The 16920-nt window shown below is 46.9% G+C and overlaps 1 protein-coding gene across 21 annotated transcripts in view; it reads left to right on the forward strand.

The window, feature by feature from the left end:
- LOC110529212 (protein enabled homolog) overlaps positions 1-16920 on the forward strand; it is a 150802-nt gene that overhangs the window by 130794 nt on the left and 3088 nt on the right. For 4 of the 21 annotated variants that reach the window (XM_090243011.1, XM_090243010.1, XM_090243009.1 and 1 more), the window contains exons 5-13: positions 688-1178; positions 3909-4649; positions 8001-8341; positions 8459-8616; positions 8906-8954; positions 9262-9319; positions 9551-9617; positions 16219-16297; positions 16723-16780. In XM_090243011.1, the coding sequence (XP_090099137.1) occupies positions 688-1178; positions 3909-4649; positions 8001-8341; positions 8459-8616; positions 8906-8954; positions 9262-9319; positions 9551-9617; positions 16219-16297; positions 16723-16780 (2042 nt within the window). The remainder of the gene's footprint in view (positions 1-687; positions 1179-3908; positions 4650-8000; positions 8342-8458; positions 8617-8905; positions 8955-9261; positions 9320-9550; positions 9618-16218; positions 16298-16722; positions 16781-16920) is intronic. The other 17 variants (XM_090243024.1, XM_090243023.1, XM_090243022.1 and 14 more) reach the window with 5 other exon arrangements.

A 16920-nucleotide genomic window follows, 5' to 3' on the forward strand; every position in this document is an offset into this window, starting at 1 on the left:
TTGGTGAATGTTATGAGGTAAATGCCAGTAGAAGCTGAATAACAGACAGGTTCTGTCCTTATCACTACAGAATGGGAGGCTGTAGCCAGAAGAAGACATTGTTGTGTTTAACAACAAATGTGCAGAGCTAGCTGTGGTTGCGTAACGGTTTGTCTTGCACAGAACCGTAATTACATAATGACAACAAGCTTATATAATGATTTTAAAAAGGGCATTTTCCAAGTGACAGCACTGACTGTGGGTCTGCGTGGTGGTTTAGGCCAGCGTGTGAAACGAGGTCTCATCTCTTCATTGACATTTTACAGGAGTGATTAGGGTTAAGTGCCTTGCTCAAGGGTACATTGATACATTTTTCACCTAGTTGGCTCTGGGTTTCGAAACAGCGACCTTTCAGTTACCTGGCCCTATGCTCTTAACCGCTAGACTACCCCATCTTCTCCACTCCCCTCCCTCTATTCTTTCTCCTCTCTGCTTTCTCCACTATCCTGTATGGTCTCTCCTTTTTCTTCTATGGTTTCCTCTCTTGACTGTATGGTCTCTCCTGTCTTAGTTCTCCTCATCGGGTGTCTCCTCTGTGGTCTCTCCTGTCTTAGTTCTCCTCGTCTGGTGTCTCCTCTCTCGTCTCTCCTCATCAACCCCCTTTCTCTTCCTCTCTCTAACCTCTTCTCTCCTCTCTCTCCATGGCAGGCAGCTGCAGGAGCTTCAGAGGCAGAAGGAGATGGAGCGTGAGCGGCTGGAGCACGAGCGCCAGGAGAGGGAACGGCTGGAGCGTGAGATGCTGGAGAGGGAGCGTGAACGGGAACGTCAAGACCGTGAGCGTCAGGAGCGAGAGCGGGAGCGCGCCGAGAGGGAGAGGGAGCGCGCCGAGAGGCAGCATGTGGAGCGTGTTGAACGGGATCGCCTGGAGCGTGAGCGTCAGGAGCAGTTGGAGAGAGAGCAGTTGGAGAGAGAGCAGTTGGAGAGAGAGCAGTTGGAGAGAGAGCAGTTGGAGAGAGAGCAATTGGAGAGAGAGCAGTTGGAGAGAGAGCAGTTGGAGAGAGAACGGGCGGAGAGAGAGTGGGAGCTGATGGAGAGCGAGAAGCAGGAGAGGGAGAGGATGGAGCGAGAGACTCACCAGGAGCAGCAGTTGGACAGAGAACAGATGGACTGGGAGAGAGGGAGACGCATCTCCAACGCCGGTGAGCAGCCAAGCCTTTTTCCTTACCTCTTACACACTCGCCCACATGCATACACATACACACACCAACACGCATATGCACACATCTGATGTCTAGGACAGGACAAGGTAGTACAGTACACACTGACGACACAGTACAGAACAAAATGACAGAATAGTTACCAACAGGTGAGTGGGCTTAGGTCTCACTTCATTTAGCAGTAGTACTTCCAAAGAGCCGTCTTGGGTGTAAAATCCCAGCTTGACATTTAGCTGGAGTCTGAAGCGGAGACGCTGACTCTACTCAGCCATCCCTGGCCGCTCATTAGTTAGTGTGACTTATAGCGAGGCTCCTCTCCCATCTCTCTCTGCCCATCTGCCTGTGTGTTGGACGGGCTCGTGGAACAGCTTGAGTGGCGCTAGGGCATAGGGGGAGTGTTTAGGTGCTTCTCTCAGCGAGCAGGCAAGAACTCACACACACTGACACACACTCAGCTCTTTCTGCCTACTCCTGTTGGGTCCTGTTTTGACCAGGGATGGCTTTGACTATGTGTTGGTGGATGGTAGGGGGAACCCCAGCCAGCCTGCCCAGCAAAGCATAGGCAGGTGCAGGACTCAGGCTCTGGGTTTGGTTAGGGGAGGATCAAGGATGGGAGATGGGCATTGCTGCTACATATTGGGTCAGTGGGGGGAGCCAGTGTTGGCATGGTTCAGTGCCGCAATCATTACATTAGCTGGGCCAGATTCTCTGTTAGTAGGAGAAAAAGGAACCATCAAAGCTAACATGCTGCCTGCCCCGCAGGAGCACAACAACATAACTAACATATCATGGTATAGCGTTCACTTTTTTTTCCCCAGGACATTTATACAATACATAATGACCCAATTCACACGGAACATGACAAGACCAACACTAGAAACAATGTTGCACTGCATGTTGCTGTAACATTTGGGCCGCTTTTGGGTTTGAGGTGTGAATATGCACTTTTAATACGCTTCTAGTTGTCTTTCCTGCAGGAAAGACAAACATGTGCGCTGTTGGCCTAATGTACATAGCCTTGCAATAGCTTTTGGTTGGATTTCCAATTTCATTCATAGTATGTTTAGTTTTCCATTGGATGTTGTCAGTGTAATGGAGGCCATGCTGATCCTGTGTGTAACCATACCTCAACTTCTAACTGAAAACCTGAGGAGAGGTCTGCTAATAAGGCATCCGCAGCTCCATGGACTATTATCTGAGATGAGCTTCTTGACGTGTCCAGCACACTGTGGCGTCTGTCTCATATTAGCTATGCCCCTTTATCGCGTTCAAAAGAACAAGGGCTTCCTTGTGTGAATGTCAACCTCTTTAATCCAGCCATTCCTACTACTGATGTGATGGTTGTAGACCGGCCCGCCCTATACTGGTCCGCTTCTTCTGTAGGCCACTCTCCTAGGGAACACACTAGGCTACACACTAGGCAACATTTAGTTATTGTGTATGGAGGAGATGGAGTGTATGTCCATTTTGGGGTTAGTGAGGTGTGTGTGTGTGTTATTACTCTGGGATCACAGAGCAAAGCTAGGGCCTGCCTCTGCCCACTTACCAGCCGGAGGGAGGGGGAGACAGTTGGGGGAATCGGGAAAGAAGAGACAAACATTTGGACAAGAGTAACACTTCTGGTTGGTGTGTGTGTGTGTGTGTGTGTGTGTGTGTGGCTGCCACTGAGGGTCAGTGGAGTAGAATGAGGCTGGCACAAAGGATTAGCAGCATCGCCCCTCATTCAACATATGGCATGAGAGGCCTCCGCTCTGGGCTAACTCTGGGGCTACGCTGGCTGGGGCCACAACAAAACAGAGCATGGATAATTCAGAGCATGCAGTCAGGCTCTGGCAGTGTGACCACCCAGCGAGACTACCCCCGCAATGGCTGACCTCACTAATTCTGTACTTTACATGAGAGATGAGAAGATACTACTGATGTGTGTGTTGATGAGACAGACTTTGTGATGGTATTTTTTTATTTGTTTTGTAAGACTTTCTGTGAACTCCTTGTCATTTGAAAGAGGAGATTCTGACTTGAAATCGTTCCGATAGGAACTAGGTAATGGTGTTTGATTTAAACTGGAGTCACCCAAATATTGAAGCATTTTATTGATTTAGTTCGTTTAGATTGTCTGTGCACCATTTGCTTATTGTAAGAACAATGAACAAAACATGTCCAAATTGGTTACATGTCTCAATTGTGGTTCTTTGACTTCTAAATGTATAGAATACACATGTTCTGCTTGCCCAGTCCTGGAATGGAGCCGCAGGATGCAGCATGGATAGAGTGAGTGACTGACCAGTGCTGTGTCTGGTGTGTGTTGATCCTGAGAGTTTCACCAGAGGCTAATAAAGTGTTTGAAGTGGGCATCACTTGATTAGGCTTCATTCATTGAGCGGCCAGGCCAAGCGCTCCCGACTGAATGTACGATGGTCTCTGTTTTTCTGCTGCCTCTCTATCCATGTGTTCACATTGACGCATTGTTTACAGAGTGTGCCTCAGGATCTGTCTCAACTGCTAACCTTGTGTACTAATAGTAGCATCCTTTCTGTCAGAGAAAGGACCAAGTATAGAAAAAGGAGATTTAGGTCTGTGCTGGTTTTTCCTGCTTCATTTGCCCCCTTCTCTCTGTTCTTTCTGTTTCTCCCCCTTTCTCTCTCTCCTCTCCTGTGTTCTTTCCCCCCTTGTATGGCTGCACGGTGGCTGCTTCTCTCCTGTCCTGTTCAGCGTTTGAAAGTACCCTCTACACCCCTCCGCCTCCAGAGTACTCCTCCAAGACCTCCTCTACGTCTGTGTCTCCCACCACCCCCAACTACCCTCCGCCCACCCCGTCACCCTCCTCTGCAACACCCCCCACCCCGCCTCTACGTCACTCTGCCTCCCGTTTTGCCACCTCACTAGGCTCCGCCTTCCACCCCGTCTTGCCCCACTACGCCACAGTCCCCAGGCGACAGCCTGTCCCTCCCATGCCCCCCACCCCTGCCCCAGCAACCCCCTCCAAGTCTTTGGTGTGGTCAGCAACAAACTTCAGCCCTCTGCCCCCATCGCCCCCCGTCATGATCAGTAGCCCCCCGGGCAAGGCAACAGGCCCTCGCCCTGTCATTGCCATCCCAGTCCCCAGCCCCTTGTCACAGAAACCCCCCTCCCCCAATGGGCCTCCTATGTTCCCTGCCCCTTCACCGGTCACCATTGGCAACAGCAGCAACCCCACCCCGCCGCCCCCTCCCACCCCGCCGCCCCCTCCACCGCTGCCCCCCCTCTCCCTGTCCCTGTCCTGCCAGCAGTCGCCTGTTGTCTCCCCCATCGCTCCCCTTGTGTCCTCTCCCTCATCCCAGCCTGCTGTTGTCCCTTCTCCTTCCACAGCTCCCCCTGCCTCTGCTGACCTCTCTGTAAACCTCTCTGAGCTGGGAGACTCCGGCTCCTCGGCTCCAGAGGCCTTTCAGCCTGCAGACCCTCTGGCCCAGCAGGGTAAGGCCTCACCTCTCTCAGCCTCGCTCTCTACCTCCACTCACCCACTAACGGGGGCCAGGGTGTAGCGGGCCTGCCCTAACCAGCTCGGCCCAGCTCTGGGTGCCAATGCTGGCTGCATCGGTGGCTAGTACGGCTGTGGCTCTAGGTCTGCTAGGTGCTTGTTAATCTGTGTTGGTCAGGTGTCTGTCTGGCCTCTGTCAGCATACTCTCGCCATGTATGTCCATGCTATTGCTCGTGGTCTTGAGTTGCCTGGTGAACTGGTTTGAATGGTGTCTGGTCATTGGGCATGGCATGGCATGGCATGTATGTGTGCAAGTGTGCACTCACAGACAGGGGGCTCTGCTGCATCTAGCTATAGATCGCTGAAGCTATGTCTGGAGGGATCAATGTCTCTTTGTTTCTCCTTTGCTTCTTGTTTTTTTTTTTTTTTTTTTTTATCACCTCAAACTATTGTTTTTCTGCAATTCACCATTGTGATGACCTTAGTATGTTACCATGACTTTTCATTCTCACTTGTCATGTCAGTGTTGTGTTCATCAAGCCTACTGGACCTGGTGACCGTAGGCTTGTATACGTGATACAAAAGGGACTGATGGAGACTAATTTCTGCTCTGTCCTTGTTCACTTAGGCTTCTTGTCATGACACTACTGTACGTTTCAAGGGAACGGGAGGAATTAACATGGATATTAGATGTATTTTGATTAGGAAATGACTGACTGAACTCTGGGGCAGTCTTTAGAGGGATTGTCACTGTCGGAAGCTATCCAGCAGCTGGAATCAAAAATATTAAGATCATTTTTTCCCTCTCCTAAATTGAATAGTTAGCATACACGTCTGTCCCCTCTGGATTTGAGGATCCAAATAAACAAATAACCTCTAACAACCATGTCAAATGAGGACAAGCTTTTTATTATACTTCCTTAACCGGCCACCACATCTGATTACCTTCTTAACTTTATGAGAAATAACATTTTAATTCAACATTTTGAAATCTTTCTGAAAACCATTGCAGTTTCAAAAGTTCAGATTTGACATAATTCAAACACTCCAGAAGCATTAATGAGACTATTTTGTAACATAATAGAGTTTTCAATTGTGGTGTATTAAAACTGCCCTTTGAGTAACTCGTCAGTAGCATTTACAGTGCATTCGGAAAGTATAACGTTTTCCACATTTGTTACGTCACAGCCTTTATTCTAAATAATGTCATCTATCTACACACAATACCCATAATGATGAAACGAAAAGAGGTTTTTCTACATTTTCCCAAGTGTTTTAAAAATATAAAACATTTATTTACTAAAGTATTCAGACTCAATTGAGTTCAGGTGCATCCTGTTTCCATTGATCATCCTTGATGTTTCTATAACTTGATTTGAGTCCATCTGTGGTAAATTCAATTGACTGGACATGATTTGGAAAGGCACACCGCAAAAACCAAGCCGTGAGGGCAAAGGAATTGTCTATAGAACTCCGAGACAGGATTGTGTCGGCACAGATCTGGGGAAGGGTACAAAAACATTTCTGCAGTATTGAAGGTCCCCAAGAACACAGTGGCCTCCATCATTCTTGAATAGAAGAAGTTTGGAACTACCAAGAGTCTTCCTAGAGCTGGCCGCCCAGACAAACTGCGCAATCGGGGAAGAAGGGCCTTGGTCAAGGAGGTGACCAAGAACCCGATGGTCACTCTGGCAGAGCTCCAGAGTTCCTCTGTGGGGATGGGAGAACCTTCCACAAGGACAACCATCTCAGCAGCACTCCACCAATCAGGCCTTTATGGTAGTGGTCAGGTGGAAGCCACTCCTCAGTAAGGGGCACATGACAGCCCGCTTAGAGTTTGCCAAAAGGCACCTAAAGGACTCTCAGACAATGAGAAACAAGATTATCTGGTCTGATGGAACTCTTTGGCCTGAATGCCAATCGTCATGCCTGGAGGAAACCTAGCACCATCCCTACAGTGAAGCATGGTGGTGGTAGCATCATGCTGTGGGGATGTTTTTCAGTGGCAGGGACTGGGGGCCTAGTCAGGATCGAGGCGAAGATGAACAGAGCAAAGTACAGAGATCCTTGATGAAAACCTGCTCCAGAGCGCTCAGGACATCAGACTGGGGAAATGGTTCCCTTTCTAACAGGACAACGACCCTAAACACACAGCCAAGACAACGCAGGAGTGGTTTCAGGTCGTAATGTTCATGAGTGGCCCAGCCAGAGCCCAGACATCAACTTGATCAAACGTCTCTGGGGAGACCTGAAAATAGCTGTGCAGCGACGCTCCCCATCCAACCTGACAGAGCTTGAGAGGATCTGCAGAGGAGAATGCGAGAAACTCCCCAAATACAGGTGTGCCAAGGTTGTAGCATCATACCCAGGAAGATTCGAGGCTGTAATCGCTGCCAAAGGTGCTTTAACAAAGTACTGAGTAAAGGGTTTGAATACCTTTTGCAAATGTGATATTTCAGGTTTTAATACATTTGCAAAAATGTCTAAAACATGTTCTTTTGCTTTGTCATTATGGGGTATTGTGTGTAGATTTGAGGGAGAAACGAATCAATGTTAGTGTAAGGCTGTAACGTAACAAAGTGTGAAAAGTCAAGGGGTCTGAATACTTTCTGAATGCGCTGTAGATGTAGATGATTCAGTACGACTATTTCTCTCACTTGGACTGACCCACCCGTGTTAGTGACCTCTGCCCTCAAGTCTCCTCTCATTTGGCTGAAAGGAAACTGGTCACACTATAGAGATCCATTTAAATGACTATTCTAATAATTAGTATTCAAATTCCTAATTCTATAGGTCACGCCCTCATTAACAGGAGCTCAATATGGGCACATTCCATCATGGCTTATTGATCAAATCATCTGTCTGGGTTGAGGAATCACAATGATTTTCTACAAGCTAATTATTACAGTTAATACATCTCTGTGGTTCCATGGTTTAGGGCTGCTCTTGCAGGCATATGCCGCTATTGACCTAACTAAGGCTGCTAGAGTTCCTGTGTCCAATGCATTTTCTGTCTTGTTTTTGTGTTGGATGTCTCCATTTGCTTCATTCAAATGGATACATTTAGGCCATTGCCACAACTCACTGATGTGCATGTTGTATGACAAACAGCAAGAGGATGTTAGCGACTTCATGCCGTGTCTTCACACACAAGTTTTAAAGTCTAAGGTTGGTCAAGCCTGATAATGTTAGTATTGATGCTGGATATAGTATGGGTGCTTAAGGAAGCCTGAGTTTTTTTTGTGTGAGGATAAAGTAAATAGGAGAGAACTCGTGACCCCTGCTCTTTCTGTGAGTCCTAAATTTTGATACTGACTGTTTACTCTTCTCTCTCCCCCCCATACAGACACAGTGTTGACGCCGGTGCTGCCCACCCCCCCTCCCCCTCCCCCCCTCCCTCCCGGCTCCACTGTGACCCCCACAGCCTCTGCCCAACCAGGCCCTCCTCCCCCTCCCCCCTTACCCCCCACACTCACCCCTACAAGCGGCGGCCCCCCTCCCCCACCCGGTCCGCCACCTTCCCTCGGTGGCCAGGCCCACCCTCCTCCTCCACCAGCCCCTCCCCTGCCGCCCGGTCTCTTCTCCCCCTCGGAGGACCGCCCCCTGTCCGGGCTGGCCGCTGCCCTCGCTGGAGCCAAGCTGCGTAAAGTGCCAAGGGTGAGAGGCCGACACGCACAGAACAGACAGGTCCACATTTTGGCCTTTGGAATTTCCATTAAAATGCTCAAATCATTGTAATGTCATTATTTCGTAATATAGTCTACCACTACTTCTCTGACTCTGACCTTTCTCTCTATCCTTCAGAGTGATAGTGGTGGTGATGCGGCAGCTGCTCTGGCTGCAGCCATGGCGGGGGGCTTGGCTGGCGCTACAGGGGCCAAACCTGGAGGAAACGGCCCTCTGGGAGGAGCACCTGGAGGAGGGGGGTTGATGGAGGAAATGAGCGCCCTCCTGGCCAGGAGGTGACATTACACTACATTCCCATTTGAAACATGGAGAGAGGAGGGATACAGCATGTTTGGGTGGCTTCAGGGAGTGGGGGGGGGGGGGGGCAATATTGAGGAAGGCTTGAGGCCCAAATGTTTCTTGTCAATATAGATATTTTCATTGAGTGCCATATCATTGCAGATCATGTACAGTAGCTGTCGCGGTCAGCCTAACATTATTTCAAAGTAATTTGGTGTGAGAGAATTTTTGTTTTGACATACAATATAACATGTTATAACTTTTATATTTTGTGGTGTTTTTCAGGAGAAGAATTGCAGAGAAGGGATCATCGCCTGAGCCGGAGCAGAGAGCTGTGAGTATGACAGATAGACAGAGAACAGGGAAAGTTAATCTCTGTATATCCTGCTTGACAGTACCTATCTAGTCTACCCGTCTGTCTATAATTCAGCAGCCTGGTGTTTGTATTCTCTATCCATCCCTTCTGGATGTCTTTGGAGCTTCATATGTTTCTCTTTGAGGGTCATTGGTGGCATTAAAGAGGATCAATGGATCTCCCTCAGTGGATTATTAACTAAATGCCTGGTCACATTTCTGATCATCTGAAGCTGTCTGACCTAAAACTTCTGACCTTCTGAACTCACTGTGCTACTCTCTAATAGGACGACGGTGGCAGCGAGGGCACCACGACTCCTAAAGTGTCTGCCTGTAGCACACCAGGTGAGTGGGGTACAGGATACAGTACAGGACTGTAGTGGTCAGAGATACACAGGACCAGAACAGAAACATGCAACTTCCACATTCAGACCACCAGGATCCTAGTCCGTGTTGGCCAGCAGTTAATGTAATTTGGCAGATTTTTTCAGTCAGTATTTTTTTGTCTTCTGATGAAGTGGTTCAGTTATATCAGTGAAATTATCTCTAATGCTTTTGTGTTTCTCTCCTCCGCAGACATGCCCAGGAAACCATGGGAGAGGAGTAACACTATGAATGGTAGCAAATCCCCAGTCATTGGAAGGTAAGTACCAGCATTCCATAAATGTACAAACGGTAATACATTGTTAGTCTCTGAGTCTCTAAACACATTATTGGGTCAAGTACAACGGAGTCAAAATATCCACTACCTGTCTGAATCATTGACTGCCTCTGCATTGCTGCTCATTATCATGTAACTGGAGAGAAGGAGCACAGGGGGTAGCAGAGCATGGCTCACTGCTGGGGTCCGATCCCTGGGCTTGCTGGTTCATGACTGGTTAATAACGTGACTAAAACACAGGGCTGCTGCTTACCACTAGGCTACTGCTAGCAAGGCTATCTGTATCAAATCAAATTGTAATTGTTGCAGGTACCTTACAGTGAAATGCTTGCTTATAAGCCGTTAACCAACAATGCAGTTTTAAGAAAAATACCCCCAAAATTAAGAAATAAAAGTAACAAATAATTAAAGAGCAGCAGTAAAATAACAATAGTGAGGCTATATACAGGGGGTACCGGTACTGAGTCAATGTGCGGGGGCACCAGTTAGTTGAGGTAATATGTAAATGTAGGTAGAGTTATTAAAGTCACTACGCATAGATAATAAACAGAGTAAGCAGCAGCGTGAAGGGGGGCGGGGGGGGGGGGGGCAATGCAAATAGTCTGGGTAGCCATTGATTAGATGTTCAGGAGTCTTATGGCTTGGGGGTAGCTGTTTAGAAGCCTCTTAGACCTAGACTTGGCGCTCCGGTACATCTTGCCATGTGGTAGCAGAGAGAACAGTCTATGACTAGGGTGGCAGGAGAACAGGTTTTTAGGTTCTTCCTCTGACGCTGCTTGGTATAGAGGTCCTGGATGGCAGGAAGCTTGGCCCCCGTGATGTACTGGGCCGTACACACTACCCTCTGTAGTGCCTTGCGGTCGGAGGCCGAGCAGTTGCCCTACCAGGCAGTGATGCAACCATGCTCTCGATTGTGCTGCTGGAGAACCTTTTGAGGATCTGAGGACCCATGCCAAACCTCTCCCGTTGAGGGAGAGGTTGTCTTTGCACCACACGGCCAGGTCTCTGACCTCCCTATAGGTGTTCTCGTCGTTGTTGGTGATCTGGCCTACCACGGTTGTCATCAGCAAACTTACAGATTACCGACCATTTCGAATCTCACCATACCTTCTCTGCTATGCAATCTGGTTTCAGAGCTGGTCATGGGTGCACCTCAGCCACGCTCAAGGTCCTAAATGATATCTTAACCGCCATCGATAAGAAACATTACTGTGCAGCCGTATTCATTGATCTGGTCAAGGCTTTCGACTCTGTCAATCACCACATCCTCATCGGCAGACTCGACAGCCTTAGTTTCTCAAATGATTGCCTCGCCTGGTTCACCAACTACTTCTCTGATAGAGTTCAGTGTGTCAAATCAGAGGGTCTGCTGTCCGGACCTCTGGCAGTCTCTATGGGGGTGCCACAGGGTTCAATTCTTGGACCGACTCTCTTCTCTGTATACATCAATGAGGTCGCTCTTGCTGCTGGTGAGTCTCTGATCCACCTCTACGCAGACGACACCATTCTGTATACTTCTGGCCCTTCTTTGGTCACTGTGTTAACAACCCTCCAGGCAAGCTTCAATGCCATACAACTCTCCTTCCGTGGCCTCCAATTGCTCTTAAATACAAGTAAAACTAAATGCATGCTCTTCAACCGATCGCTACCTGCACCTGCCCGCCTGTCCAACATCACTACACTGGACGGCTCTGACTTAGAATACGTGGACAACTACAAATACTTAGGTGTCTGGTTAGACTGTAAACTCTCCTTCCAGACCCATATCAAACATCTCCAATCCAAAGTTAAATCTAGAATTGGCTTCCTATTTCGCAACAAAGCATCCTTCACTCATGCTGCAAAACATACCCTTGTAAAACTGACCATCCTACCAATCCTCGACTTTGGCGATGTCATTTACAAAATAGCCTCCAATACCCTACTCAACAAATTGGATGCAGTCTATCACAGTGCAATCCGTTTTGTCACCAAAGCCCCATATTCTACCCAACATTGCGACCTGTACGCTCTCGTTGGCTGGCCCTCGCTTCATACTTGTCACCAAACCCACTGGCTCCATGTCATCTACAAGACCCTGCTAGGTAAAGTCCCCCCTTATCTCAGCTCGCTGGTCACCATAGCATCTCCCACCTGTAGCACACGCTCCAGCAGGTATATCTCTCTAGTCACCCCCAAAACCAATTCTTTCTTTGGCCGCCTCTCCTTCCAGTTCTCTGCTGCCAATGACTGGAACGAACTACAAAAATCTCTGAAACTGGAAACACTTATCTCCCTCACTAGCTTTAAGCACCAACTGTCAGAGCAGCTCACAGATTACTGCACCTGTACATAGCCCACCTATAATTTAGCCCAAACAACTACCTCTTTCTCTACTGTATTTAATTTATTTATTTATTTTGCTCCTTTGCACCCCATTATTTTTATTTCTACTTTGCACATTCTTCCATTGTACATCTACCATTCCAGTGTTTTACTTGCTTTTTGTATTTACTTTGCCACCATGGCCTTTTTTTTGCCTTTACCTCCCTTATCTCACCTCATTTGCTCACATCGTATATAGACTTGTTTATACTGTATTATTGACTGTTTGTTTTACTCCGTGTGTAACTCTGTGTCGTTGTATGTGTCGAACTGCTTTGCTTTATCTTGGCCAGGTCGCAATTGCAAATGAGAACTTGTTCTCAACTTGCCTACCTGGTTAAATAAAGGTGAAATAAATAAAAATCAGCAAACTTAATGATGGTGTTGGAGTCGTGCCTGGCCATGCAGTCATGAGTGAACAGGGACTACAGGAGGGGACTGAGCACGCACCCCTGAGGGGCCCCCGTGTTGAGGATAAGCGTGGCAAATGTGTTGTTACCTACCCTTACCAACTGGGGGCGGCCCATCAGGAAGTCCAGGATCCAGTTGCAGAGGGAGGCGTTGAGTCACAGGGTCCTTAGGTTAGTTATGAGCTTTGATGGTGTTGAACGCTGAGCTGTAGTCAATGAGTAGCATTCTCACGTAAGAGTTATTTTTGTCCAGGTCTGAAAGTGCAGTGTGGAGTACAATAGAGATTGCATCATCTGTGGATAGGTTGGGGCGGTATGCAAATTGGAGCGGGTGTAGGGTTTCTGGGATAATGGTGTTGAGCCATGACCAGACACGAGTGCTATGGGTCGGTGTCATTTAGGCAGTTTACCTTAGTGTTCATGGGCACAGGGACTATGATGGTCTGCTTGAAACATTTTGGTATTACAGACTCGTACAGGGAGAGGTTGAAGATGTCAGTGAAGACACTTGCCAGTTGGTCAGCACATGCTCGGAGTATACGTCCTGGTAATCTGTCTGGCCCTGCGGCTTTGTGAATGTTGACCTGTTTAAAGGTCTTACTCTCATCGGCTACGGCGAGCGTGATCACACCGTCGTCCGGAACAGCTGATCCTCTCATGCATGCTTCAGTGTTTCTTGCCTCGACGTGTGCATAGAAGTAATTTAGCTTGTCTGATAGGCTCGTGTCACTGGGTTAGCTCGCGGCTGTGCTTCCCTTTGTAGTCTGTAATGGTTTGCAAGCCCTGCCACATCCGACGAGTATCGGAGCCAATGTAGTACTATTCAATCTTAGTCCTGTATTGACGCTTTATCTGTTTGATGGTTCATCGGAGGGCATAGTGGGATTTCTTATCAGCTTCCAGGTTAGAGTGCCACTCCTTGAAAGCGGCAGCTCTATCCTTTAGCTCAGTGCGGATGTTGCCTGTAATCCATGGCTTCTGGTTGGGGTATGTATGTACAGTCACTGTGGGGACGATGTCATCGATGCACTTATTGATAAAGCCAGTAACTGATGTGGTGTACTCCTCAATGCCATCGGAAGAATCCCGGAACAAATTCCAGTCTGTGCTAGCAAAACAGTCCTGTAGTTTAGCATCTGCTTCATCTGATCACTTTTTTATTGACCGAGTCACTGGTGCTTCCTGCATTAATTTTTGCTTGTAAGCAGGAATCAGGAGGATAGAATTATGGCCAGATTTGCCAAATGGAGGGTGAGGGAGAGCTTTGTACGCATCTCTGTGTGTGGAGTAAAGTTTTTTATATATATATTTTTCCCTCTGGTTGCACATTTAGCATGCTGGTAAAAATTAGGTAAAACTGATTTAAGTGTATTCAAGTCCCCGGCCACTAGGAGCGCCGTATACAGCTCGTTGAGTATGGTCTTCGTGTCAGCATCGGTTTGAAGTGGTAAATAGACCACTACGAAGAATATACATGAAAAATTAGTGTTCCTGAGATGTGTCAATGAAAGCCCCAAATTCCAGGTTCTAATTCCAGGGCTCTAAATTTGTCGGTGAGAACGTGTTCCTGGAAATGCACCTCCAGCTTCCATGTGCAAAACAGAATGCTGACTGCCTCCACCACAAGTCCTTTTTTGTTTTATTTCGCTGAGAATGTGAGATGTTTTTTTAGAACTTTCTTTAAAGTCGGTTGGTGTTGCATTTTAGCGTATTAATGTGAAAAGTTTCAGACAATTAACAGATCCCTAGAAAATTCCTATTACAATGCTTTATCATTGTAAAGTTAACTTAAAGCAAAGTCAATATATCATCAATACGGCTATACTCCGTGTTTTCTCTGTAGCCTGTAGGTTTAGTTTGGGTTGGTTTAGGGAGGGGACCTGGGGCTGCAGGACAGGCCTTTTAAGAGCTGTCGTCTCTCTCTCACGGACTTGACTCACCGTGGAGAAATCTGATGGGTTCTGATCTCGTAAACAGGGATACAGGCCTGTAGAGTGATAATTCTCTCTTTTTACTCATTTTGTGTCATTTGCTGTGATCGAAGTAGAAGTGATATTTTTGGGGGCTTGGGTTAGTGCCTTGTAATTCCCACATACTGTATCTCTGTTTTGCCAGCAAAGTCATCACCAGACTGCTAATGAATTCCACATATATACATTGGTTTATTCTTGTTTTAAAATAAGCAATCTACAGGTCTATGTCATGTTATGTTTTCAGTTGCTTTACAATCTTTGTGTTACTGTCCATCTCTCCTACAGTGCCTACTTTGCTAAATTCCTGTTAAAGGGAATCCCTCTTACACATCACAAAGTGCCCCCTACTCACATGTACACACATACTCAACACACTCTGTGGCTGTGTGCTACTGTATAGTGAGGAAGCTAGAGGAGACATCACCCCGCCCAGTGCTGTTAATATTCGCTTCCTTGCCAATTCTGACCCAGACGCACCCAATAGATAAAGCCACACAGCCCTGCATTGGCATCCTACATTTCTCTCACATAAACTGGCCTTAGTATTTGACCTATAGAGGAGGCCAGAGAGACCACGAGAGCAAATACACAAACACGCAGAAGACAACTATTGAGAATTGTTACACTTCCCCTCTTGGCTTCCACTTCCTCTCTGACGAGTTAATTTCTTCACTGATTTCACACTCAGTTTCCTTAGTTCCCTTGAATCATTCCTGTAGTTGTAGACCATGGTGATTACCTTGTTGGCAACGGTGTTCCTGTCCCAGCTGATCCAATGGCAGAGAAGCATGGCTGTGTGTGACTGCTGAATTGTGTGTGCATACTGCAACTACAGCGGCCTGTCTCTGAACTCTGGCTCCCAAAGTTTACTTGATTGTGTTTAAATCGGGCTAAACTACCCAATGTCCGTTGTGTGTTTCCTTCCTATTAGTTGGTGTGTGAACTCTAATGGTTGGTGTGTGTAGCATGTGCATTGGGCTGGCTTTACCTAAGGCAGGGAAGGGCAACTGGCGGCCCCACATTTAAAGGCCCTCCGATCAATTCCCTTATGTCAGTTATTGATAGTCAGTCAATTAGCCCATTTCAGCTAACATAATTATTTTACATTTAATTACAGCCCCTCGTGATGAGTTCAGGCTTTTTGTGGCCCCACCCCATCAAAGTTGCTCATCCCTGACCTAAGGCATTAAGCTATTCTATTTGTGATTCCAGTCATAGGACTCTACAGTTTCCATTTAATTTACTGGTTCGCTTTGCCTAAATCTAGATTCAGTTTGCTCTGAGCATAATGATGCTTGAACTAACTAAGTTCATGAAGGAGCCTCATACTGTATGTAGGCAGCCAAATTGTTAGGTACCCTGTCAAATAGGCTCAGTTGTTTACCACTAGTGTCGTATCAATGCTGACAAATTGATGTGAAATGGCCTGAAAATAATTGTGGTACTCTATGCGCTACATTGCCATATTTGTGTATCAGTTTCCAAATTCTGAATTTAAAACAATAATGTTGGTATATGATGACAGTTTGTTTTGTTTGTTTAAGTCTGTAACTTCCTAGGTTTCCTGTTGTGTTTTGATATCAAACCGTCAATTTGAAATCTCAGATGTCCTCCTTTGGTGTTTCAATGCGCTTTCTTTCAACTTGTTTATGTTATAGTTGCACATTTTTTAAAAGAGTGATTGAAGTGTCTGAGGACTGAATGCGGAGGAGAATGATCTAGCCACAGTCGGCACTTAGCTGTCTTGTTTTCCTTCAAGAGGGACTTCTGAAGGCCCCCTTGACAATAGCCCCAGTTTAGGTATACTACTCTAATTTTTCTGTTTCTCGTCTACAGACCAAAATCCACACCGACTGGATCCCTAAGTGCCAACGGGGTACCAACAGAAGGTCTCGACTATGACAGATTGAAACAGGTATTCAGAGGAGACAAGTAAAAAATGACCTGATTTGCTGTTTACTGGCAGTACACTGGAGCTGTAGTATTTTACACAGCATACTAAAGAGCACTGAGAGGGTGTGCCCAATGACGGTGTCCTGTGCTGCGGCAATCCCTCCCTTCTCCCCTATGAAGGAGCCTGTTAGATAAGTGTAGATTTTTCATATACCCTCCCTATCTGTGCACACAGCAGCAGCCTCATTCAGAGCAGTAACACAGAGGAGTGACACTATGGGCTTACTAAAACTCATTCAGCTCTCTGGGACAGTATCGCTCATTGATGCTATGCTCTCTGTTTTCCCCCATCTCACATGTCCAAAGAACCTGAAGGTTGATACAAGTTATTTGTTTTTCCACTGTTTTTTTGTCTCTAATCTTCACCTTCCAACCTTGTATTTTCAGGACATTCTGGACGAGATGAGGAAGGAGTTATCAAAACTGAAAGAGGAACTCATTGATGGTAACTGATTGCTTGATTAACCTTATGCACATACTGCTCTGTAGTATGTGACAGGGTGTGAAACAAGTTCCTCAAAGCACAGGGAGGAAGTCCTTACGCTTACGAGGCCTGCTGTACCTTTGTCATCAGAGAATTAGCAT

Source organism: Oncorhynchus mykiss, chromosome 8, assembly GCF_057628025.1.
Source record: "Oncorhynchus mykiss isolate SJ-2025 chromosome 8, ASM5762802v1, whole genome shotgun sequence".
Classification (NCBI taxonomy): Eukaryota; Metazoa; Chordata; class Actinopteri; order Salmoniformes; family Salmonidae; genus Oncorhynchus; species Oncorhynchus mykiss.